This window comes from Castor canadensis, chromosome 1 (assembly GCF_047511655.1).
Source record: "Castor canadensis chromosome 1, mCasCan1.hap1v2, whole genome shotgun sequence".
NCBI classification, from domain to species: Eukaryota; Metazoa; Chordata; class Mammalia; order Rodentia; family Castoridae; genus Castor; species Castor canadensis.
Genome location: NC_133386.1, coordinates 114,283,088 through 114,310,420, shown reverse-complemented (window position 1 = coordinate 114,310,420; position 27,333 = coordinate 114,283,088). Strand labels below are relative to the sequence as shown.

The 27,333-nt window shown below is 45.5% G+C and overlaps 1 protein-coding gene and 1 pseudogene across 1 annotated transcript in view; one reads left to right on the top strand and one right to left on the bottom strand.

Annotated features, from left to right (window-relative positions):
* Positions 1-17,087, bottom strand: part of LOC141410479 (ferroxidase HEPHL1-like) — an 80,994-nt gene extending 63,907 nt beyond the window's left edge. The window contains exons 1-2 of the mRNA XM_074070544.1: positions 17,082-17,087; positions 16,218-17,010 (exon numbers count right to left, since the gene is read on the bottom strand). Coding sequence (XP_073926645.1) covers positions 16,218-17,010; positions 17,082-17,087 — 799 coding nt within the window. The remainder of the gene's footprint in view (positions 1-16,217; positions 17,011-17,081) is intronic.
* LOC109679000 (deuterosome assembly protein 1-like) overlaps positions 17,049-27,333 on the top strand; it is a 72,193-nt pseudogene continuing 61,908 nt past the window's right edge.

The window sequence follows — 27,333 nt, the reverse complement described above, 5'->3', positions numbered from 1 at the left end:
ATCTCCCATACAAGAGTTTAGGTTCCTTCAGGACTGAAGTAAAGAAAATTGCTCAAGATCACACAGCAAATACACACAAAATTAGAATTCACAAAGATCAAAAATCACAGGTCACTTTTCCTGCTCTTCTTGAAGCTTTCTCTATGCTTGTCTCAAATTTATAAAAATGAAGGAGGAAGAGAGGAAGAAAGGAAAAAAGGTCTCTCGTTAGTGGTAGGAACTTTAAGATCGAATCTACTAGATGCCTGAGCAGGTCTTTTGAGAGGCCAGAGGCCTTTCAAGGCCACCTCACCATGATTATGTAATCAATGAAAGTATTACCCTAAAAGTAAACAAGTCCAATACGCATGTTTGAAATACCTGTTTCTTTTTCCCTACTGAAGTATTTCATCATTTTAGAAAGACTAATCTGGGCACTTCTGAGAGGCCATGTGGTTAACATGAACTTGCTTAGGGTTCTGATTCCCAGCAACTAAAGCAAAAATCCCAAAACCAAAATGAAGGGAAAATCTTAGAAAGATCCTACCTAAAATAAGAGCTCCTTATGCCCCATCCTGGCCCTCTTGTTTTGGAGGAGGATTTCCAGGGGGGGGTTCCTTACCACTGTCCTGAGGAAGGGAGGAGTTTCTCAGGCTTCAGCTTCTGTAGCTGAGCTCTGTGATTTTTCTAAGTCATGTTGGTTGAAAACTAGTTGACTCCTGTGACTTACATATGTTGTTTCATTTCTACTTTACCACAGCTTCTTTTAGATATTATTAGCAATTTATAGGCTACAGCCTGAGGAAGGCTAAGTAGCCAGCCCCAGCTGACAAAGCCAGAAAATGCCTGGGAAGGAGCCCAGCATGAGCCAAGCACTCCTAATGGGGAAGCCTGCTGGGTACCAGCAAGCCCAAAGAGCATCTGAACAGCCCTTTTTCCACTTTCAGAACACAAGCTAATTTTAAACAAACACCCTCTCAGATGTTTTTTAGGAGCCATTCAGGGGAATCCATGGCATAGAAGAAAGCTGCTACTCAAGACTGTCAGATCTGTAACTTCCCTTAAAATCCCTGTCTGTGAAACAGGGATGGTGGTGGCTCTCAATTGCAAGAGGAGCCAATACCTGGGCAAGACTGACATGCCAGCAACTATAAACAACCTTAAGCTTATTCCTGCCAGGACTCTCTAAGCATCTCAGGAGGAAAAGCTGTAGAGACAAAAGACACACCCCCTAGAAATGTGGATTTGTTCCTCAAACTTGCAGGGAGAGCATGGAAGGCTGCCAAGGAGGAACCTTCAGCCCAGCAGCTGGCACACACAGGGCAGGTGGTTAATTGATGCCATCACCACCTGCAGTCATCAATCTCACCACCTCACTGCACTTGTCTTGAGCAAGGACACCTAGAAAAAAGTAGTGAAACAGGAAAAGATGCAACAAAGGGTAAAAACTGTCATTTCTGTGGTCCAGTCACTCCACTGAGACAGCCTAAAATCTAAGTCCAGGTTCAAAACAGTCCCCTCTGCCCACTGCCAGCCTCTCCTGGGAGGAGGGTCAAAGAGGTCACAGAGCCTCAATGAGCTCCCCATTCCATCCAGGACTCTTCTGTGCCCAGGGTTGTGGTGCAAAAGACCAGACTCTGGCCCTGCTACTCACACATAGGTCTGTGGGCAAATCACTGAACCACCTGGTTTTTTTCTTCTGTAAGTGGGAAAAACAATACTCACATTCCAAGGCATAAGGATTAAATGAGATAATCTACATAAAAGGCTCAGCACACAGTAAGTCAACAACTAAAAGCTATTGCTGCCTTAAAACAGAGGCAAAGTAATGTTGAGTAAAAACTCAATTTGATTCCTCAAAACGAAAAGGTTTCCTGCAGTTAGTAGGGACCAAAAATTTTCAGAAAACGAAAAACAGAAGGTGAAAACCTCCACTTTGGCTTCCTGAGTGGTTCCAAGGCTTCTCTACTGCTGCTCCCCTAAAGGCTGGAGAATTCAAGTGTCTCCTACCCACAGACTCATCACACTTTATAAATAAACCCCATGACCAACCAGAGTGCTATGGCCAAATGTAAGCCAACAGGATTTGATCTGGAAATTAAATTCCATGCAGCACAGCCATACTCAGTTCAAAATAGGTATCTGTGACTTACTTTGTCTTTGAGTACCAGTCTCAAAGCCAAGAACAAGTGGACAGTGAGATAGGGCCACCAGCTTCCACAAAGCCCAACACAGACCTGGCTTTCCTTTCAAATGAATCGTATGCTGCAACAGTGATGACTCAAAAAATTACCCCAATGGTTACACAGGAATCCCAGCCAAAAACAGCTAACTCAAACAGTTGTTAAAAAGCAAGCAGTCATTAGGGTTGTGGCTCAAGTGACAGAGTACCTGCCTAGCAAGCACAAGGCCCTGAGTTCAAAACCCAGTTTAAAAAAAAAACCAACCAGTCACAGATGTCAGCCAACAACTTATCCCCTTTCCATCCCCACTCTCCCCAACAACCCACTTCCATCCATGTGGACCAAAGGCTACAGTTCTCATGGTGGGGCCTACTCCCAGCCCTAATTGTAGGTCTTCCCTGTGAAACAAGGGGTTGTCTGAGACCTAAGGCCCTGTCTTCATCTTGACCTTCTGCAGTGTCTTGCACAAATGGGTCCAAGGAGAATGCGAGCTCCTCTCCCCCCAACGACACCGTCCAGATCCCAGCACACTCACACACTTAGGGCTACTTAGCATTAGAGAGTAGAATGGAGGGACTGAACTGTGGAGGCAAGGCAGACAGCTGAGACCAGGGAAAGCTGCTGCGTACTTCAACCACATGGAGCTACAAAATCAGGTGAATTACAATTCACCCAGGCAGGGATATGTGCATCTTGGGGAGAATGAACTCAAAGAACTTGGCAGGGATGAATTTCAGTAAAGGCCCACAACAGTTAGTACTGGGTAGAACACGGAGGAACATCCACTTTACCAGCTAAGCAACAGCAGAAGAAGCATGCTGACAGCCCAGAAAAGCACATTCAAACCCATCCTTCTCGGGTCTCTGGGGTGAGCCCCACACACTCTTCCCTCAGCATTAAATGCTCAGCATAGAAACAATACTCGAGAGCCCTCGGGTTTACTTAGCACTTTCTTAATCACCAGCACTATCGTGGGCATGCAGAACAGGCACTTCCATCGACCACTTAGAAATGAGGAAATGAAGGCCAAAGCATATTTACCATGTGGTAAAACCGAGACTGAAGCCCAGACCTTCTAACTCTTAAGTTCAGTGCTTGTTATCCAAAACTACCCAGCACAGTGCACCCAGACCCGGTAATACCATCTATCTGAGCTCTGGGCCACGGTGCTTCCAGCACACCTTGCTGCCGGCCACCTTCTACAGACAGAATCCCAGCAGACACCCTGCCCAGCACAGCAGCACACACTTCAATCTTTCTCACTAACACAAAAGAAGCACCCAAGTCATCAACCTTGGTATCCATCTGCCTCACGCTGATCCTAGCTTCCTGACAAATACATAAAATGTAACCCCAACAAGTCTCAAGGGAGAAACACACAGAGTGAATGGTTTTCTTCATTCAGTGGTGGGCAGGACAGAATAAGAAAATGTATCCCAAGGCCACAAACCAAAGAGCCCAGAACGCTGAGGCTTTCTGAATATCTGTCAGTCTGCCCTCAAATACTGTCTTAGAAACTTACCAGTTCTGGGATCTTAGGCAAGGTCTTTGTTTTCCTAAGTCTCAGCTTCTAGTTTATAAATAAGGAGTTAAAGAAAGGGTCTCATAGCAAATGTACTTAATGCTGCAAAACTGTGTACTTAAAAAACGGTTAAAGTCAATTTTACATTAGGTATATTTTAACACAGTACCATTTTCAATGGTCTGCTCTGCAATGATAAGACATCGTAAAGGCTTTTTTTTAACTTAGATCTTGTGATTGCTTGGCAAGTACTCCACCACTTGAGTAAAGGCGCGTTCTTATAGTGTCTAGCACACACAAATATTGATCCTAAATCAATATTTGATTTCATTCACTGATTTTAACAGTTGATTTTAATTAACATTGATTTTAATAGGCTTTACTACAAAGAGAATACATGTACAATGTAGAAAATGCCAAAAATACAACAATGTAAACCTACAATACCAAAATCCAGAGAAAACCATTTAAAAAACATTTTATGATATTTATGAATTTGTTAATTCTTAACAAATTTAGTACTTAATGTATATGTAAGCATGGAGTATAATCGATTCTTTCCTGTCTTACTTGTAATACAAAAACAATTTTTACAACATCCAGAAATACAGGGCCTGTGTTCAAGGCAAAAATAAAAAATTCTGTGTGTTATATGGATGATTTTGTTCCTTGCTTCATGTGTTTATTTGCTTCCTGTAATATATGTGTTAACTCAAACAAAAGTTATTTAAAAATAAAAAAGAATAGAAAGTTGTATGAAACTTGAGAACAGATGAGGTTAAGCAACTGAGAGACCTGCCTCCAGAGATGGAGATTTAGCCAAATCCTCTGTATCTGCTACTCCTCTCACTATCATCTACCCAGAAAGCAAGAACCCTGACCATCTGGCCAGCCGGGAAGAAGACCATACAGAGAGCACTGGAGCTCAGGGTCTTGAGTTCGGGGAGAGCTGGGTATGTGTCAGGTTGGCTGGGACAGAGTTCATGTTCCCTTTTCTAGAGAGCCGTACCCTCAAGGGATTCCCATGTTACTAGGGAAGCAGCCAGCGCCAAGGACCTGCCCTGGGGGGAGGAAGGCAGCAAATAAGGGAGACACTCATTTCATCTACCCCCAGGTTAAAGATCAGACAATTGAGGCTCAGAAAGGCAAATGGCTTTCCCAAATTCTAGGATGAGACCAGAATTTCATATTTCAGTACCAAACTGTGGACCAGAAGACTGCACTCTCAAAACTCTGAGCTAAATCACAGCATGCAGCAAGCTCAGAACCCAGAGAAGACCTTAGGGCCCACATTGAGTGTGATCTTACCCACCAGCAAGTATTTACTTACTAAATGCTTAAGTACATCCACAGATAAAAACCACCCCTGGACACAGGATAAAGAAGCTATTTTATGGGAAGAGTTGGATCCTCCTCTGGCTCTCAATCCTAAGCAAGGCCCAGCTCTGCTCTAACTATAACTAGATCCCAAACTTCCTGAGTGGCTCTGGCAGAGAAAGGCTGTGAACTTAAAAGGCAGTTCCTTTAAGGAAGTCCTTTTGATGTACTAGGAGGAATTACACTCTTACCGAACACATCTGTAATGCTAGCTTCTACCTAGGAACAGTCTACACAACTTTATTTTGTATAAGTATGTTTTGCTTGAGAGGGAGAAGAAGTGTTACCCCAAAGGTAACTCCTGAAACATTAGAGAAGCAGCTGCAGCTGGCACAGGGAAATCTGTTTCCATCTCTGCTTACACATAATTATATTCTAAAGTGATGTCTCTTGGGGGTCTGGGGTGCCAGCGATGCCCACATAACCTCCTGACATGGGCAGCTTCTGGTATGTCCTCAGGCAGATGCAGCAGGCCCAACCATGGCCCATTTCTCAGGAGCGCTCATCACACAGTGGTAGGCCCTTTCCTGCACAACCCTCAAGAGGAAATTCCACATCAACCAGATAACGCGATTTCCTCTCAAGTCTGAAGCTGGAATCTGAAATCATGATTTCCTCAGTAATAAAGCAAGCTGACCCAGCCTTGCCTTGGACCGCTGGGCCAGGTATGCTGAGGACAAGCCTCCAGATACTCAGCTTGCAGGAGTGTTTTTATGACAAGTATGAAGTTTGAAAACTTTTAGGCCATACAAAGTGGGTGGTAGAGAGGCCCTGGGCTCATGTATCCACACCAGAGTTCAATGGCTTTCCACATATCCTTTTGGACTTTCCTCCCTGCCCTGTTTTCAAGGCCGAATGTGGTCCGTTGACCAAGGGAGCAGACTTGACTCTTCGCAGCATAATAACTTTATACACAGAAGGATCCAGGAAGCTGAACAAACTAAGTCTGCACATGGACCTCAACATCTTCTAAATCTGCTCAGAGCAAAGAGCACCTGAACTATCAGCAGTGTCCACCACACAGGCCCAGGGCTGGAGGGAAAAGAGCCTACCACTTCAGGTGGTGTGAGGCTCTGTAGCTCACAAATGCTGTTTACTGGCAGTCCCTACCACCACCTCACCTGTCTACTGTCTCCTTCTCCAGGCATGTGGTTTATGGGGTGAAAGGCATCTGGAAGGAAAGAGAACAGACAGAAAGGATGGTGGATCAATAGTCAAGAGAGCACTACATTTTTTAAAAACCTCGAAATAACTGCTGCAAAATATCTAGGTACACACACACACACACACACACACGGATGGCATGGCCATTAAGCTTAGAAAAATTCAGTTGGTTTACACTATCTTGCTCTCATATTGTGCTCAAAGCCACAAGGGTGGCTCCAGGCCTACTAGAACAAAGTCTTCACAAAAACAGGCAAGGACCTCCTTGATCCTCAATCCCCTCACATATCCCCACTTACACACATTGCTCCTTAACGACCCTGGCCCTATGCCATTTGTTGGCACATGAACCCACCTCAGAGCCTCTGCAATTTGCTGACCCTTCTTCTCCATTCAGAACCTCCCCCAGAACATGCCTTCCTCTCACCCCTCCCCCTCACTGAAGCTTGAACACCTCCTTCTCAGCAAGGCCTTCCTTGGCTACCTTCCAACACCTCACCTTCCCCCTTTGCCTCATCTCACATACTCCCGGGTTTGACAGTATCCCAAAAAACTCATATCCATCTGGAACTTCAGAACGTGACCTTATTTGGAAATAGGATCTTTGCATATACAATTGGTTAAGATGAGTGTGACGGATAATTTTACTTATCAACAAGCCCAGATATTTAGCCATCAATTCTGTGTTGGGGGAGGGATCCTAGATAATATGAAATTTTGCATTGGTAGATTGAGTAAAGTAAAGCAGATTGTCCTGGCTAACGTTGGTGAACTTCATTAATCAAATGAAGACCTGACAGAACAAACATTTTGGATAAGAGGGAACTAAGTCCTCTTGATTGACTAGTTTGAGCTGCTGCACTGGTCTTGTCCTGCCTTTGGACTTAAACCAAAAAACTGGCTCTCTTAGTATCTTAAAACTGACAGCTGTCAGACCAGAACTTATACCCTCCACTCTCCTGATTCTCAACCCTGAGACTTGGACTGGAACTGACACCATTAGCTCTGCTGGGTCTCCATCTTGCTACTGCAGATCCTGGGACTTAGGCTCCATAATCACACGAGCCAAAACCTTACAACAAATCTCTTCATGTACACACAAACACACACCCTGATTTGTTCTGCTTCTCAGGAGAACCCTAATACAGTGAGTCATGCTCTAACACCGGTCTCCTATTAGTTGTGTGTCTCTGGAGAACCCTAATACACAGACACATGGGAAGCCCCAAGTAATGGCATGTGACAGCAAAGACAGACACAAAACCTATGCTGTCACAAGTCAGGAGCACCATAAAGTGCCAGCAACTACCAGAAGCTCAGAAAGAAGCAGGTAACAGGCCCTTCAGAGCCTCCAGAACTGGGGTAGAACACACTTCTGTTTTGTTACCACACTCCTAGGGCACGAGCATACACAGTACGTATTCATTAGTGTCTGTCACCCTCACTAGAAAATAGCCTAACAAGGATTTTGGCCTCTTTCATTCATTGCACAATCCCCAGTACCAAGAACAGTAACTGGCACCTGGTGGACACTGTAAATATTTCCTGAGTGAATCAACATCTACTTAGAAGGGAAGCAGGGGTGTTACACTTACTCTACCCAAGGCCAAACTGAGAAGCTGACACTCTAACTTCACTCAGACAGACGAGTCAGGTAAAAAACTGAATTGGGACCTTGTTCGTTCATTTGGCCCATAATATAGGTGATAAGTACCAGCTAGCTCCCAGGAGAACTGCTACAGCAGCAATAACTAAGCACGTATGTGGTGGGGTGGGACAGAGGGGCAGGATCCAGGCGTGGCTCCCATTCACAAGGACCACGACCTTCAACAAGGTACCTCATCCCTGGGGTCTCAAGTATCCTTACCTGTCAAGTGCAAGGTGGATTAAAAACTGAATTCCCCTGTTCTCTAAGGGGTAAGCAAGGTTTGTTTCAATTTGTTCTGCTTCTGAGAAGCCTCTCAGACCTCCAGAGTCAAGGTGAAGTCTCCATTCTGCTGACTTCCTGTTAGGGCCATCCCTCTGGCACTCGTCACACACTACTCTGGAATCTCTCTCACACCACAGGCTATGGCTATCTCATTTGTATAGTTAACTTTTACATACATCATCCAGACTCGTGTTACAGGCCCGTGTACCTGACTCTACAGGCTACCACGTCTGCCCCAGTCCTGCTGCATCCTTTCTGGGTGCTCTGGGCCTCCTAGGCTCACCCACCCAGCTCGGCTCCCAACAGCAAGGTTTCATTTTCCTCATCTGGACCCCTGCACTGTGTTGCTATGCAGGTCTTGGGTATAGCCTTCTCCCCATTCAACCTGCAGGCCTCGGACATCTGGCTGGGTGAGCAAATACATCAGGGTTGCAAAACGAGCTTGCCATCATTCACAAACATCCATGCACACACACACTGATGCAAATACAGGTGACCAGGAGAATGAAACCATGGAATGATGGATATCATCTCGGGGCCAGCACTATTAGGAACATAAAAACATAAGCTTTGGAGGCAGGCGGGCCCAAGGCTGAATCCCAGCCTTGTCTGGCCCAAGAAAATCATCTACTTTACCCCTTTGCACTTCAGTGACCTCACTGCACAAGCCAGAAGGGTTATGGCCACACAGTTAGAAGGAAAGACCTGCCTCATACAGAATCTCACCTCACCACATTCTCACAGGCTTCCCAGAAACAACAGCATCTGGTTTTCTGGCTCATGGTATCTAAACATTCTCCCAGTCACCTCCCAATCCCAAATCCCTGCCTCAGCAGTGCTGGGCAGATTAGTACTGACTAGTACTTACACACTCCTGGTTCCTCAGGGGAGAGATTCAGAGAAACTCTCTGGCATGTTACACCAAAATTAAAGTGTTCTATCACTGTACCTAGCTTCTGGGAGAAGTGGAGAGAATGTGCATGTGCAACCAGAAGCACTTGCTTCCAGGGGCTCACATCGACCAGAGCAGAGACAAGGTCCTGTGGGCTTGTTCTACAGTCACTGAAAGTCTAGGATCTCACCACTAAGATCCAGAGGCTGAATGATGAGTGTCACAACTTTACCAACAATCAACAAAATGCCTACCAAACACAAACTATTTCATTCAGGAGAATGGCCACCAGTGGGGAAACGGGCAGTCTCATACGCGATTGGTAGTTGAAAGCAGCACATCTCCCAGGAGCACAGTAAAAGTACTACGGCAGCATGTTAAATGAATGCAACACTGGACAAACCAGTTCTACTCCTAGAGAAACACAGGTGTTTCTGTGTGAAGAGAACATCACAATTTAAAGAATTAACTTATATATCTGTCCATCAAAAGGAAACCAATTCATAAATTATGATATACCTATAACATATTTTGTAGAAAAATAAAAGAACAAAGAAAAGCTACATACATGAAAAGATCTCTAAAGTGTGTTACATGAACAAAGCAAGTAGTAGAACACATGTGATCAGATTTAAGCTTATAAAAGAAAGAAAAAACTTTCTTTTATGCAGGCTGCCTATACAGTCTAACTATACAGCCTGTCTATGTGAGCTGACAGTTTCAGGGTACACATCCAAATGCTAAGACTACTTACTCCTGAGGACCCAGCAGGTGGTGTGGCCTGGGGGAGAGGTGCTGGACAGAAGGCTTGAGAAGTCCACTTCACACTTCTACACTGACTGAATGGGAAGGTGGGGTGCAGGAGAATGTATTCACATACTGTCTATATAATTTACCAGAAATCAAGTGAACTGACTGTAAACACGACCACCAAAACAGAGTTCTTATGCAGATGTGAAACTGCTGACCCAACCCTAAACGGTTTCCATGCCTCACTCTACAGTCAACAAGGCTGACTGATAAGGTTCAATCCCAATTCTAAGCTCCCAGTGATGGGACTGGGATCAATAGAAAGGGAGGGAAATGTAGGATGCCAGGAAAACTTTTATGGTGAGACCTACGGAGAAGCTGCTGCCCATCCTATCCTGAACCTGCTGTCCCCAAACTGCATCGGTTCTGGGGCCTTCCTGACTCTCAACCCAACTGAATGAGGAAAATCAAGACTGAGATTAAGAGAGTTCTTGGGCTGGAGATATAGCTCTGCAGTACAGCACTCGCCTAGCATGCACAAAGCCCTGGGTTCCAACACCAGCAACATGCTGAGGGGAACGGGCATCAGAGGGGAGGTTTCTCACTGTCACCAACAGCCCTCCCAGGCAAGCTCCCTCGGCCTGCCCTTCCTGACAGAGACAGAGCACTGGTTTCTGGAGTCAAGACCGGCAGCCCCGAAGCCCACTCACTGGAGTCCCTTCACTTCGGCAAGCAGCCCAGGAATCTTTTCACACTCACTACTAAAATCGAAACTGCGCCAGTACACGAATCAGATGGTCCTGCCAACAAAACAGCAACAACGTGGGAAAGAGAAGACAAATCAGTGGTATCCTGGCTAGATATGTATTTATTCTTTCTGCCTGCCAGAGCAGTGGCACTACTGTAGATTTAAACATTTGATAAATATCTTTTTGCATCCCAGTAAGAATTGAAACACACACACACACACACACACACACACACACACACACACACACACACACAAACATGAAACAAAAACAGCATCAAGGCTTTGCCTAGGACATAATGTTCAAGAGGTAAGCGTAACAGCTAATATCTGCAGGCAAGAATGCTCTTCTCCAATTAAAACATGTGCTCTGTCTGGCAAGTGCTCCTACCATACAAGATGAACTCAGTAGATGCTTGTAACACCTCACAGTTAGAGTGCCAGGGAAAGGTGCCCTTAGAACAAAGACAAAAGGTCACCTCTTTGAAGGAAAGGAAAAGCATCAAGCAGAAAGTAGGTGAGCTGAGTCTATGCAAGGTGACTTGCTGATAGAGATGGGTTGTGACTGATGAAGCAGGGAAGCAGTCTGATCCACACAGGTAACTCAGCTGCCTCTTCACAAAGAATGCAGCCCAAATAAAGCCAGAACCTGATCAACAGATCTCCAGCCTGACCGAGCAAGAAGCAACCATCTGAAGATCAGGGGTATTATGCAAGTTGGAAAAACAGACGCCCAAAAGAAAGTTTACTACCATGTCTGGCACTGACAAGGGGAAGAGGATACAAGACCAGTACATTTCGAAAATGGCAACAGTGTGTTCTATGATTAGGTATCAGTCAACCATCACCCTGTGCTGCCACTCTGTCTTGGCCTGGCTCCCCAGAGACTTCAGACTTCAGGGAAGGATGGCCTCCTCCCCTTCAAGCTGGCCAATGTTCCCCACTGTTCACAGTGAACTCACCTTTCCCAGTCAACCCCACCTAGGACAGATCAACTAGTACTTAGCGCCCCGAGGGGTCCTCTGGGAAACCAGGGAATATTGGGACACCACTGAAGGCTTCTTTCTTTGGTAGCTTCTTGTCTTTGGCACTTTTCACTTACTTCAAGTTTGAATACTCAAACCAGAATCTCCCTAAACAGTGTCTGAGCAGCCTGACTTCTGTCCTGAGACGCTTCTGGAAATGTAGAAATGATAAGGCCAGTGGACAGGCACAGAGAGGAGACAGTCCTTGCAGGTTGGATTCAAACACCTGTCTCTAGCTGTCAGCAAATCGACCAAAGGAGGCAATTCTGCTTCTGCAGAGACTGTTTTCCGTCTATAAGGAGATTGAATCTCCACCCCTGGCAGCCCAGAACTGCAGTGGGAAGGATGAGGACAGGAAATGCTCAGATTTGATTCTATCCCCTCTCAACTTCAACATGCAGGGGGACTCAGCTCTTCTGATCCCAACATGTTCCCTTTCCTCCATCACCACGCCACCATCTTAGTATCTGACATTCAAGCCCTCATTGTGTCTCCAGCTGACTACTTTAATGGATTCCTTTCTCCTAATTCCCCTTGATGCATTTCATCCTCCACACAATCTTTCCATATACAGATACAAACCTGACCCTCACTCCTTAATGAACCTCCCACCCTATAGGACAGAGGCTACATGCTCAGCAGAGCAAGCAATGCCCCTGCCTTCCCCAGCAGCATCAATGGAAGCACAGGCTGTGGTGGCCCACATGCAACTCTATGGTTAACTCCTTGCTGGACATGTGTTTCTGTACCGTCTCCTCTTCTGTGCATTGGCAGTAAATCGATCAACTCTTAAATCAGCTGCAAGAAGCAGCTGTGAAGAGCCCAGCACTCCAAAACGATCACCTGTACTGTTCCAACGTGGCTCACCGTGAGGTGTGCCTGCCTCACTCTTCTGCACCTAACTGTGCTACCTCTTCACCATGAATGGACAAGAATAACCTCAAAGAAAAGAAGGCACACAGGAGCTCTACCAATATAAAAACAAAGCTATCAAAATGTGAAAGAAACCAAAACTCACTACCAAAACAATGTGAAAAGGAGGATAAAATGCTTTAGAAATATACATCTCTATGATGTTTTGGACTTCAATTGTTCCAATGATTTAGGAGGATGAAATCTCAAATGCTCACAAAGGAGACACTGCTATTTAAAAAAAACCTATTTCTTAATTAATATCTTCAGGGAACTAAAAAGTACTTTTATAGACTGACTGAATCTTAATAAAATTCTCTGAGAAATTCTGGCATCAGTCACAACAAACACCCTCTTGGAATTTAATTTCCTTTTCGGCATACAACTTACTATGAAAACTCATTTATGATGCCACCAACCAGTCAAAATCTGCCTGGAGCGCAAAAACTTCAAAATCCCACAAGAAAGCCTTATCAGACTGGTGGAAATTAGCCCCATATGTAGCCAAATTCTACATCTAACAGAGTGTTCCCTCATGCCAAGCTTTCCAGCTTCTACTGTCAGTCACATTCAGCTACAGTTCTTCTAGGGTCTCCCTACAGCTAGAAACTCCCAAATTCAGTGTCTTTTCCCTGTGACAAATGAATAAAAAAGGATAAAGCCCACAAAACGAACAAAAGGAAACTAGTTACATCCATCTTCAACTTCCTACAAAAGACCTGTCCTTTCTGGCCTCTGGTTTTGATCAATTTGTTCTTTTTGGACTAGGTTACCACAGGCCCTGGAATATTCACTGTGCATGCTGGGGGCTGGGTTGCGGAGGCAAAAGCTGAAGAATTATTCATAAGGACAAAAATGTACTTTAAAAGCCTTTTTCCCCTGAGAACAATTCCTACTGGAGACTTAATCAATCCCATTATCTGGAGTGCCTGTACAGGGAGAGAAAGGAAGTACCAGTCTTTATTGAGCACCACTGCAATTCACAGGTACAGCTCAGTAAAGCAAGGCAGATAGTATTGCCTTGACTTTACATATGCAGAAACCAGTATGAGAGGGCTCAGGATTTCCTCCAGATCCTACAGGCTCCAAAGAATCCCAAAGATAGCCTTTACCACTTCACACGCTGCTTCCTGAGTCCACCAGAGTTTATGAAATGTCCTGGGTTAGGGAACACTTTACAGTCTACTTGTTGCTTTTCACATACATAATACAACCCTGGAGGATAGCTAAGAATTCCCTTTCCAGCACTACAAAGTCTGTTAGGATTCAAAGACCATCAGTAAGCTTGTGGGAACCTGCTGTAACACTCAGCTGTGTCTGCTCTTGGCTTTGTTTTCTCATATGTGAACTGATGCTCACTCCTACCTCAGTGTCTGAAAAACAGCCTGGGTCTCAAATGGTAACTATTTTCAGGAGCATGATTTTTATTGATTGAATAGTCCTCAGTTAAAGTAGTACTTATACACACGCACAGTATAGCTATCTTAAAGACTCAACCTAATTGGTCAAGTCTTTACTTTTTGGAGAAGATAGCATTTTTTCACTACCTCAAGAGCTAACCACTAACTGCAGCTTCCACGAAACTAAGACAACAACAAAAAGGTGGGGGTGGATTACTGAAAATCATGTGGTCAGACCCAAAATGGATTTTGAAAGCTACTAGCAGAAGCAAATAGGAGAGAAGCATTCGGTTATAATAAAATGAAAATAATTAAAATAAAATCCTCCTCACTTTCCAATACTTTGGCTTGATGGTTAATGTGCTGTAATGACCCCAGTTGTTTCAACTCCATGGCCCACAGCATCTAAAATGTTTCCAGAGGTTTTACTGACAGCTTGGCCAGGGGTCTAGGGGGTCAGGTGGAGTGGAGAACTGTTGCTTGGAGCTGTTTTTAATGTGCTGCCTCTGAGCACACTGTTTGCTTGCCCACTTACTACACTCAGTTGAAAGAAACCCATTAGTTCAGAAATGTCACATGCAGTAGGAATTAACTCACTACTTCTTAGGCCAGCAGGAACAAGATGGCAGAAGTGTGGCTGTACCGACAGAAGAAAACCAATAACATGGCAATAACAGATTTGGGGATTTTCTTCAGGGAAAGCCCCACCAAGACCAACCCAACTGAGCATCTAGTCCAGGCTGGAAGGTTAAAAAAGAAAGAAAAAAAATCAGGTCCATGGCGATACACGTAATATGCTCTAAGCACTTAGCAACTTCTTAGCAAAGACAGATGTGTAGCCAAGAACACCAATTGCCTGCGAGAGAACGGTATTCTCATTAAATCTAATACCAAGTATTTTTAGTTTGTTGTTTCGCTTTTTAAATCCTTCTTGCTTCTCATCTCTTTTGTTTTAAATCAATCCTAATTCCTCTAGAACAAGCTGAAGTATCCTTGTGTGGCTGCTCTAGTCAAATTACCAACCTCATCTCCCATTTCACAGATAAGAAAATTGATGTCCAGAGAGGGCAAATGGCTCATCCAAGGTCGTGCTAACAACTCCAGTATAGAACAAGGCCTCAAGAGGCCAACAGTATAGGTCTCTACTATTGCGTCACTACTGCAAATGACCTGGCATCTGATGTCTAGAATACAAAGTGTATTTGGGATGAAGAAAAAAAAAGAAGAAGGAAGAAGAACCCAACATGAGTCTTGTCTGCCGTCAAGGGGCGTCGCACAGATTGTGCTAATAAAGCATTCCCGAACCTCGTTTCAGAAACAAGCAACCTCAGCCAAAGCATGAAAGGCCACGTTTCCTGTCCCCGAAGCTGCGCGCTCACGTGCTGCGGGCCTTGGGCAACTACTGGCCCGACCCAGGCGCCTCTTCAACCGGGGTGGTGGGACGGGGGCCGCGGGACTCGGAACCCGGGCTCTCTGGGTCCAGGACGCCGCGGGGGACGGGAGGGGGAACCCGGATGGGAGTTTCTCAGAGTTCGGATTCCGCGCGGCCCAACCTCGCGCTGCTGGCGGCGCCCCCCGCCATCGCCACTCAGCAGGCCCTCCGGCACTTCCCCGGGACAGACACGGCGGTCCACAGGCGACTGCGGCCCCAGACGTCCTCCCGGCGCGTCCGGACGGAAGCGGAGGAGCACAGCCCGGTCCCCGCCGCCGCGCTCGCGGCCTCCCGCGCTCCGTCCCGGCCGGCAGGGCCCCGCCACGCGGAGCGCACCCCGCGGGGCCCGCGCCTCCCGCCTTCCCGAACGGGCCTCCGGCCGCCCCGCACCCGCACTTCCCGCCCGGCCCACGCGGGCTCGCGGTCCACCCAACTTTTCCCGGCCTCGGCCCCGGCCCTGAAGCAGCGGGCACGCGGCGTCCCGAGGCGCGACGGGTGCTCGAGCCCGCCGTCCCCCCTCCCCCGCCCGCCCGCCCCGGCGGCGCGAGTTGCGCGCGGGACCCATGCGGCGCCCGGGCCTCGGCCGGCAGCCCGCCGCGGAGGCGGAGCGGAGCCGGCGTGGCGGAACCCGCGCTGCCCCCTCGCCGCAGCCCGCCCCGCCGCTCCCTGCCCACCTGCCGCGGGCGCCGCCGCCGCCGCCCCGGTCCTCGCTGCCGACACCGCCCTCGCCACCGCCCACGTCCTCACCGCCGCCGCCGCCGTCCTCGTCGCCGCCGCCCCGGTCCTCGCCGCCACCGCCCCCGTCCTCACCGCCACCGTTCTCGCCGCTGTCTTCTCCTACGACGCCCCGGTCCTCGCCGACGCTACCGCCGCCACCACCATCCTCGCCGCCCCGGTCCTCACCGCCATCCCTGTCCTCGCCGTCCTCGACGCAGACGCCGTCCTCGCTGCCGCTGCTGCCGTCTTCGCGTACGCCACCGCTGCCCCGGTCCTCGACGCAGACGCCGCCCCCGTCCTCACCGCCGTCTTCTCCTACGACGCCCCGGTCCTCGCCGACGCTACCGCCGCCACCACCATCCTCGCCGCCCCGGTCCTCACCGCCCTCGCCGCAGACGCCGCCGCCGCTGCCGCCCCGGTCCTCGCTCCCGACACCGCCCACGTCCTCACCGCCGCCGTCCTCGCCGCTGACGCCGTCCTCGCCATCGACGCCGCCGCCGTCCTCGACGCAGACGCCGTCATCGCGTACGCCACCGCTGCCCCGGTCCTCGACGCAGACGCCGCTCCCGTCCCCGCCGCCCCCGTCCTCGCCGCCGCCGCTGCCGTCCCGGTCCTCGCTCCCGACACCGTCCTCGCCGCCGCCGCTACCGCCGCCACCACCATCCTCGCCGCCCCGGTCCTCACCGCCATCCGTGTCCTCGCCGCTGTCTTCTCCTACGACGCCCCGGTCCTCGCCGACGCTACCGCCGCCACCACCATCCTCGCCGCCCCGGTCCTCACCATCCTCGCCGCCCCGGTCCTCACCGCCCTCGCCGCAGACGCCGCCGCCGCTGCCGCCCCGGTCCTCGCTCCCGACACCGCCCACGTCCTCACCGCCGCCGTCCTCGACGCAGACGCCGTCCTCGCGTACGCCACCGCTGCCCCGGTCCTCCACGCAGACGCCGCCCCCGTCCCCGCCGCCGCCGCTGCCGTCCCGGTCCTCGCTCCCAACACCGTCCTCGCCGCCGCCGCTACCGCCGCCACCACCATCCTCGCCGCCCCGGTCCTCACCGCCATCCGTGTCCTCGCCGCTGACCCCGCCTCGCCGTCGACGCCGCCCACCTGACTGTTCACGCCGGCGAGATGGCGGCGGCGGAAGCCGCAGATGAGCCTTGTACCTGCGGCCTCCAGGCCGAAGAGGTCGCTCCCAGCGCTTCCATGCACGGAGGGTCCCGGCCGCGGATGCGCACGCGTCTCAGGTAAGTCACGCGAGACGTCCTTGGGTTGGCTGGGCCCGTATGTGGGGGACCACTGGGGCCAACTTGAGGTGGGGGCGGGCTCCTGAGCTGGAGTAGGCGGGGCCTTTCATTCGGGTGATGGGCTCGTTGATTGATTGACAGATCTGTCTCCCGAAGCCTTCTTACTGCCCCCAGAAGACACAGGCTTCGTTCTTCCTTTGATGGTGGCTTAGTTCTCGTGAACGTTGCGTTTGAGCACAGGGCACTGGTCTTTTCCTCTTTTTTGTTCTCAGCGCTACGACAGTGCAGGACTCTCAATAGGCTTAGTTAATATGTCTGCCGCCTTGTTTAGAAAGAGCATATTATTTTAACTCATCTAAAATAATAGGAGTCTTCATGGAATGACAAGATCATGATGGGCCATTGTACAGGTTTTCTTGGGGAGCACACTTTTGAGATGGTCCAGAGGAATCCCTCCCGCCAAATGACAACAGAGGCTGAATCAAGAATCTGAATTTCCCATTGCTCTATGGGAGCAAGCAGAAGAAGCCTGCTAAAACACAGACTCTAAATAAGATCCTGAGGCTCATAATGCAAAACCCAGACAAATCATGGTTCATACTCTTTTGTAGCTGGCAGTTCAGGGCTGATACAGGGGCCTCACAACAATGCCAGAGACCTCATGAAGCTTACAATTTAGTGAGAGGAGACACGTTGTAGTGGATGATAATTATATAGTATGTATAAAATATGTCAGGAGGAATGGTAATAACTGCTATGCTATGAAGAAAAATTAAACAGACGGGAATAAAGAGTTATCTAATAACTCTGATAAGCAAATTTGAAGAAAGATCTAAAGAAGTGAGTGATATAGACATGGATATGTAGATCAGTATTCCAGACAGAGGAATCAGCAACAGCAAAGGTTCTGAGGCAGGAACATAGTTGTTGTTTTCAAGGAGCAGAAAGGAGAGAAGGAAGCAAGGGAAAAAGCGCAAGAAATGGAGTGAGAAAGAAATGGAGCCAAATCCTGGAGGGCCTTCAGGACTTTGATAAAGACTGGATTTCACTATGTAAAATGTGAAGTTACTAGAGGACTTTGAGCAAAGGAATGACATTTTCTGACTTAATGTTTAAATGTCCTAGGTCCCACCCTGCTCTGGTTCTTCGGGAAGACAGATCGTAGCACGGGAAGGGTGGAAAAGGCAGAAGCTAAGGTGTTAGGGTAATCCAGATAGTGACAGATGAGTATATTTTGACAAAAGAGCTAACAGTATTAGTGATCATGGGTTGGGCATGGGATGTGAGAGAAGAGGATGAGCAGAGGATGGACCTAAGACTTTTGGCCCAATAACTGAAAGAAGTGCTATCTATCAGAATAAAAAGAAGGCTGGAAAAATTGCAGACTTGGTTTGAGATGCCTGTTATACAGTAAGAGAACTATATAGTAATTAACTGTAAATAAAGTCTAGATGACCATTCTCTTTTCACCACCTTTAGCGTGTGGCTTTATTGTTTGTGGTCACCTTATAGTTACAATATGGCTGACCATCTCCCACATCACATCTACCTTCCAGGAAGGGAGCAGGGGAAGGAAAACTAGTAAAAACAAGTGTGTGCCATCATTTGGCTTTCCTACAGAAGGCAGTGCTAAGATGGGTTTGGATAGAAGTATGTAAGATAGGAAGATGTGTTGTATTGGTTTCCTACGTCTGCTATAACAAATTTGGTGGCTTAGAACAGCTGAACGTACTCACTCATAGGTAGATGCCAGAAGCCTGAACTCCCTATCACTGAGCCAAAATCAAAGTGTTGGTGAGCCTGCAGTCCTTCCAGATACTCTCGGAAAAAATCTTGCATCCTACACCTTCAGGTGGTTGGCTTGTTGATGCATCACGCCAGTCTCAATGCCAGCACAGTCAAATCTCTAATCTCTGTGTATCTCCATATCTCAGTATATAGATTTCTCTTCCTCTCTCGTAGGTCCCACCCAAATGATCTATGATAATCTCCCCACCTAAAGATCTTTAACTTATGAAAGGACCTTTTTCCATCTAAGATAATATTTATTGGTTTTAGTATTAGGACCTGGTACTTTGGGGAGTTTTCTGCCTACTACATTTGAGACTGGGGAAATGAAACAGTTATGTTATCAAACCACCTCCTAATGGGGAAACACACCCCTCAGGGTTCTCCCAGCCCAGGAGCAAGTATTTATACACCAGTCACTGGCAACCATTTGTCCAAGGTTGCTCCTGAAGGCTTTACTTCTTTGGCACTTCTGCTCTGTCACACAGGTAGCAAAAACCCCAGTGGCAGAAGGCACTCCAGCAAAGGAATGCAGGTCTGTCCACCAGAAATCAGGCCCATGTGTCTTTTTTTTTTTTGTTTTTTGCAGTATCAGGGTTTGAACTCAGGTCCTCAAGCTTGCCAGGCTTTTACGCCCCACATGCCTGAAGTGGCAGGCATGAAGAGCTACATGGATCCCTGACAACCACTGCAGCCCTCTCTTAAATACCTTTATGGCAATGCCCACTTACTTTCTCAGGCCAGATCATGTGACCTGGCCATGCTTAGCTCCAACCAGAAATTTAGATATTTGTTTGTATGCTTGTTTGTTGTAAGCTAGCACATTGCCATTCTGAATGACATTAGAGTTCTCTTCATATGGAAGAACAGAAAGATGGGTGAGTAACTTAGTCTATTTTCTGTTGCTATATAAAAATATTTAAAGCTGGGAACTTTAGAAAGAAATATGTATTTGGCCACTAGTTTTGGAGAGTGAAAGTCCAAGATCAGGTGGCCAAATCTGTTTGCTCTCTTAGAGGGCCTTAGGCAGATGACATCACGATGCAGAAGAGATCACATGGTGAGACAAGAAGCTGAAGAGATTCAGAGCAGGGCTTCCTCTTTTTGTAACTTACCCTCACTGGAATAAGCTTCATCGTGCAAAAGCTACATTTTTCTCCTCCTAAGGTAATACCACCAGTGACCTGATCATCTCCCACTAGGCCACATCTCTAAAAGAGTCCACTCCTCTCTGCTTTACCAAAATGCAACATGAGCTTTTGGAAGACACACTCAAACCATAACAGTAATCAACTAACAGACCAGTGATAAGGATGATTCAGACCAGGTTTTATTGTTGGATCGGGTGAGAAGTGATCAGAATTTAGGATCTATATTGGAGGTAGTACCAGGGAGACTTGTTTGGGGTTTTAGGGAAACACAAATCTATGATCAGACAGAGTTTTTATGTCCAGCAACTGGTAGCAGTTGTGCCAATTACAGAGGTGGACTGAATGGGATGGAAGCAGATTTGCCATGCAGGTCAGGTGTGCTGTAAAGCACGTAAATGTGAGTTCCTCCACGTGTGCTATGGGCATGCCAGTGTTAAACTGGTAGTTGGACACAGAAGCCTGGAGCCCAGGACCTCAGGTTGCAGATACAGATGGAGATGTTATTACAGTAAGCTGGCATGAATGGTTTATTAGAAATTTCCAACATTCAAAACACTGTTTCTTCGAGTTTTTATTTCTTAAAAAGTCAAGTATTAGAAAAACAGATTCTATCAGTGCTTACCTAATTCTGCCCTGTGTGGGCCTAATGGAACAGCTGGCTCCAGTTTTGAATAGAAAATGGTGAAATGACTATCCTAACATGTAAACACTGCAGTCTCATTCTACAGACCTCTGTCAAGGGATGGGGGGTGGATTTTAATTGTCCCACAGACTGGCTGATAGAGCCAACTGCTGTATGTGCTGATAAACATTTGTTTATTAAGTATACCATATGTTTGTATATATGACTGTGCAATAATAATTCATGTAGATAAGCTTGTAAGGATAGTGAAGCTATTTATACTTCTAAATAATTATAGAATCCCCTGAAGGAAGAGGTTAGTGCCTGCTAATATTTCACCATTGCTGTTTCCTCTCCTCCTTCCATCTGTGCACCAAAAGGTTACTCAGAACATGAGCAGTTACTACAGAAAGAATTTATCTGTAATGTGGATTAATGGATCTTTATCTTCTTAGAGCATAAAAATAAGATTTTAAATTTGCACATGCCTGTAATTCTGATAAAACATTGGTAGGCTGTGGTGCTGCCTGTTATTTCTTGTACTGTCCCCTTCCATGATTCGGACAAAGGCTTTAGCACAAGCTCTTTATAAGTGCATGGAAGCACACTTTTTTTTTTTTTGGAATAGTTAGGTTTAGACCTCCTTCACATCTCTAGCATTAAGCTTCTTGCAAACGCGAGGAGAAAATAGGCTGAATATAAGCCACAATCTCAGGTACGCAGTAAAGATAGGCACTGTACTCTGCTAACTCAGCAAACACTAATGATAACAGCAAATAGCACTTTTTGAACAATAAGAAAAGAACTTGAGGAAAAGCTGTTTTTTACCTCTGATTCAGTAATTAATTTTAAAGGAGTGTCCCATAAAACTGTGACCTAAAGGACTTAAAGTAACAAATCTTTGATCTCACTGTTGTGTTGAGACAGTTACAAGCAGACAGCTCCACAGACCTGCTCTGCAAGTGGGCATTGGGACTTCTGGAGTCTCTGGTGTGGTGCAGGATTTGATGGGTAGAGCAGGGTCAGTGAACCTCCATGGAAAAGTTAAATTATATGTAGCATAGCCTGTTAACTAAGGTGAATAAGTATATAATATTTTTAAATGAGTTTCATTAAAGATTTTGAAAAAACTAGGACCGATGAAGACTGCTCATCAGCCGTTTGGAAATTGTTTTCTTAGACTGTTCCATACTTCATAAAGTAATCTAGTCTTCTCTCCTTATCCCTCCCTCCATGATGACTTCCACATTTGTCTGTTAAACTTCCTTTTTTATCTCCCAAGCTCCACACCCATGTTTGTTCACATATCTCAACCTAACTGAACTAATTTTTCTTTTTTTCCCACATTTTCTAGATGGCTTGAGTAGTAGGCTGACCCTACACCCAGATTCCCCAGAATAATCAGTATTTCTACCTGGTATCTTGGCATAGTTATTATTAGTGCCCTTCTCACTTCCAAATCTTCTCAGCTTGGAACAAACCGTATGGCCACCACAGTGGTCTTTCTGGTAAAACACTGCTCCTTTAATACCAGAACATAAGCCCATATTTTAAAGGACTTTGGGGTAAGAGCTTACCATCCACAGAATTGCAATGGGTCACCTCTAAATATGTCCATGTGTCTTAACCTGGCTCTTTTTCAAATTTATTAATTTTTGCTTATGTATAACATTTGTACGTTTATGAGGTACATTGTGATGTTTTGACTCATACATATAGTAGGTGGGGATCAACTCAGTAATTAGCGTATCTGTCACATTAAATTTTTATGATTGATTTATGATGAGACAGGACTTCGTGATTGTTTATGGCTGAGTAATATTCCATTGTGTACATGGACCACATTTTCTTTATCCATTAGTCAGCTGGTAGGCATTTAGGTTGATTCCATATCCTGGACTTTGTGAAAAATAATAAACATGGGAGTGTGCCTTTTTTGACACTACTGTTGGTTTCAGCAGTAGGATTGCTGGATCATACGGTAGTTCTGTGTTCTGTTTTTTGAGAACCCTCCATACTATTCTCCATCGTGACTATACTAATTTACATTCCCACAAAGAAACCAAAGAGGTTGTCTTTCTTCACATCCTTGTTAGCACTTGTTATTTTTTGGTCTTCTTGATAAAACATTCTCACTGGGATGAGACTCCATCTAGCCAAAGCAATACTGAGCATAAAGAACAGAGCAAAAAGCATTATACTACCTGACTTCAAAACACACTACAAAGGTATGGTAATCAAACAGCATAGCATTGGTGTAAAGAAGGACACACAAACCAGAACAGGGGAGACAGACTCAGATAACACCGTGCACTTACAGCCAATTGCTTTTTTGACAACACACTGGGAAAAGAATAGTCTTTCAAATAAGTGGTGCTGGGAAAACTGGATATCCACATGCAGCAGAATGAAACTAGTTTCTGGTCTCTCACCAGATAAAAACATCCACTCAAACTGGATTACAGACTTACATGTCAGACCCGAAGCTTCAAAAATAAAGAAGAGAACATGGGAGAGATGAGATGCCTTGGGACATTGACCTCGGCAAATTACTTTTCAGGCATGTCCCCAAATGCACAGAAAACAAACAGGCAAGCAAAAGAGTGACCAGTGGGATTATTTCAAGCTAAAAAGTTTCGGTACAACAAAGGGAATAACAGACCAAAGAAGTGCTAATATCTACAGTGCATAAGGAACTCAAACAATATAATAGCAAAAAAAATATCAAACAACCCAATTTAAAAATGGGCTAACAACCACCTTGTTTTCTCTCTTTTTCCTTTTCTTTTTTTTTTTTTTGTCAGTGTTTTGAGACAGTAGGTCAAGCTGTTCTCAAATTCACAATCCTGCCTCAGCCTCCTGAGTGCTGCAGTTATAGGTGTAGTCCACCACACCCATCTGGCATGTGACTTTCTCTTCCATTTCCCTGCACCCTTCCAACATACTTGTCACTACTACCTCCATTTACATCATCATTTTCTCCTTCCAGACCCAAAGTTCATATCCTGATGTTTTGATTCTAGGTTCCTCAGACTAGTCTGTCACCCTGCAAGTCTTTGTGCCTCCTTCCTATGCCTCCATGCATTAAAAGATCAGTGCAGAAGGATTTGGCCTGACTCCAGGACCCTTCTTTAGTGAACTGCTTCCAAAGTGAGGACAAGGATTTGCATATCTAAGCAGACACTGTCTACCAAGTCTCCAAAGCGGGAAATCTCAGAAAACTTTTTTCTTCTTTTTTAACTCCTCAATCAACTTTTCTAAAATTGAAATAATAATACCTAACTTTATGGGGATGTTGCAAAGATCCATGAGAAGAAGTAGAGGAAAAACACTCGGCAGAAAGTGAGTTTGCATTTCACTAAAGGAAGTAGCAAACAAACAAAAAATATCAATTCCCAGCTATGTGAAGACTAAACCAAGCCTTTTTAAATTTTATTTTAAAACTCACAAAATTTAGCAGCAAATATTAATGATAATGAGACAGATGAACTGCTAGTGATTACCTCTAGAAAAAGGCTCTAGGAACAGTCAAAGGAATAAAGACTTTTACAAATAATATCTCATTGTTTATGAGAATAAGCAAAGACTGTTTCTTCAGAGCTTACCTAAAAGGGAATCCCCCACTATCCTCTTCATTTGCAGAAACTCCATGACAGTCAGGGGAGTGGGAAGGCTTTGAATAGGGAAAAGGAAAGCCTCAGGTCTACAGTGATCGGGAGCCATTGGGATAGGGAAGCTGGAGACAGGGATCCCCAGAGCAGGGCAGCCTGTGAGATTGGTTTGGGGAACCGAGTTGTCCTCCTCCAATTGTTCCAACATCTTGACTGCTCTGAGATAAGTGCTGTGGACTTCACTGATGGTTCATCTGCACATTCAGACTTTAGCATTGAAATGCAGAAGACAAGGTACACAGAAAAGTCTTCAGGACACTGATGACTGTATTCAAGTACTTTAAGATCTACTCTGTTGAAAAGGCTTGAACGGTCTCATTAGATGGAATTAGCACTAGTAGGTGGTCCTAGGTTCTCTTTAGTATAAAAGAGAAACTCATTGCTACCTAGAGACAGTCTCAGATAATAGTTGCATATTAATGGGAGAACACATACCAGGTGGGTGACCTCTTTGTAGTGAAGTTGTAAAAGATCACAAACCTTGGCATGCATCAGAGTCCTATCATACTGAATCTCATCAGTTGTATATGATAGATGATTGTTTAAAGAAATATTTGTGAGAAAAGGCCAGGTTTACTGGCACTCATCTATAATCCCAGCTACTTGGGAGACAGAGGTCAGAAGGAACATGGTACAAAGCCAGCTGGGGCAAAAAAAAATTAGCAAGATCCCATCTCAACAAATAAGCCAGGCATACTGATGCATGCTTGCAATCCTAGCTACACAGAAGGCAGATAGGTAGAAGGATTGTGGTCCCAGGAAGAAATGGAGGACCCTATCTGGAAAATAACTAAAAGCAAAAATAGGGATAGGGAATGGTTCAAGTGGTGTGATGCAGAGAGTTCATGTAAATTTTGCATACAATAGCCATAACCAGAAAATAAACATTCGTTCATCTAAGTGCATAATTCCCATACTATTTGGGGCCTATATTTTAATTCTGTGAACATGGTGTATTCCTGTAAGCCAAGGAGATAGCAATAAAAGGAACTCATTTATTCTTCAGCACATACTGAGCATCCACTAAGTGCTGGAGCAGGGTGCGAGGCTCTGGTAAGAGTGATGAACTGGACTAATATAGTCCTTTTTTTCTTAGAGCTTACACAAGCAGAAAAACAAAATTCCTTTACATGTTATTTTGAAAAAGAAAAATGGTGTGAAACCATAAGGCCATGGTTCTGCTTTTTTTCTTTACATCATAACTCCAATTAAAATTCAATCAAGTTATTTATTGAGGAATTAGTACACTTTTTTCCTCAGATTTGTTTTGAGTTTTTAAGTATAAATTGCAAGAGACTTTGGGCCTTAGTCCAGGACTACTATAGAGGATTTCAGCATGGTACTGTCAACTTAAAACCTCTCTGATATCAGAGCTAAATCAACATCCCTTGTTAGGTCAGCTCTGGGTGTTTAGAGTGATGCTGAAGATTCGCAGTCGTTGAGTTATGACATCTCTTTCTAACCCATACTGCAATTGAGTGAACTTGTACTCTTTTTCTCAAGCATCTTTTACTGTGTACTACATGGGAGGGCATGTAAGATGGCAAGGAACTTCCTTGGATCTGACCTCTCCACCAATTAGCTGTATATTCTTGGGCCTCTGTTTTTCAAATTGCTAAATGATCTTTTATTAGCCCTAAAGTTCTGATTTAGTAAAAGTAAATGGAGGCGATGTCCTTTTACACCTGCCTCTTCCTCTTACCCTCCCTGCTACATAAATATACTAGAAGCCTGATCATCAGCACTGAAATGACCCACTTACCTAATGTGGGCGTTGGTGTGTCCCTCACATGTCCAGCTCCCTAGGGAAGGTCTCCACTTGTTTGAAGGAGAACCCTGCACTAGGAGCACCTAGCAGTCTGTCTTCTTGCCCGCTTTCCTTTCTGGAGTCCTCTCTGTGACCTCCTTAGACCCAGATGTTGTCACCCATGTGGCTTTTAGTGCCCAATGCCTTAAACTTAGGCTGTGATGCCCATGTCCAAACGATTTCCTCTAACAGACAGCCCACTGAGTTCCCCTCTTTGAGGAGCAGCACTGTAGCCCACTTGTCCTCTGGGATCTGGTCCTACTTAGATTAGACTTGCTTTCCTGTCCCTCACAGGCATGACTGACACCCATTTTGCTTCTGTCAGTCCTCCCCCAGTTATGATGCGGGTCAGTACACATGTACTTACTTGTAAGAGCATTAATCCTTATACTAAAGCTTAATCATTTTTTCAGAATTAGCATATTCCCTACAATTAGCCCACTCTAAAAAAAAGGTTATAGATAGTTATAGTTAATACCTATAGTAAGCAGTTATAGTACCTATTAGATTCCTTTTCTGGCCCTGTAGAATTTGGAATTTACTCATGATTGCATAAAAGTATATCATCAGACTGCTTTTTAAAAAAATTATTGTCCCTTTATGAAAAAACAATCAGGTATTTTGCATGAATTCATTGTGGAAATTCTTACTAATGAATCTGGAACTTATTAGTCAAATACTTAATATAATCCACTTGAGGTCTCAAAAGAAAGATAGTTTTGATAGTTTGCAAAGTATTATAACACTGTTCTCATTTCATTATCAGATGTTACTGTGGAATGTACATGTGACCATGACTATTGGCATATAACATATTGCACTTTCTAGTTTTTATTTTTGTGATGATGTTTAAAAAACATATAAGTTATACCTATATGTTCAAAGTGACATAGCATTCTAACAATTACACAGATTAATGTATAATTGATATGCAGTGAGTATAACCAGAAACTCTCCATAAATCAGTGAGTCTTTGATTACTTGTTACTTCTGACACAAGTAATTATTTTATTAAAATAACATAT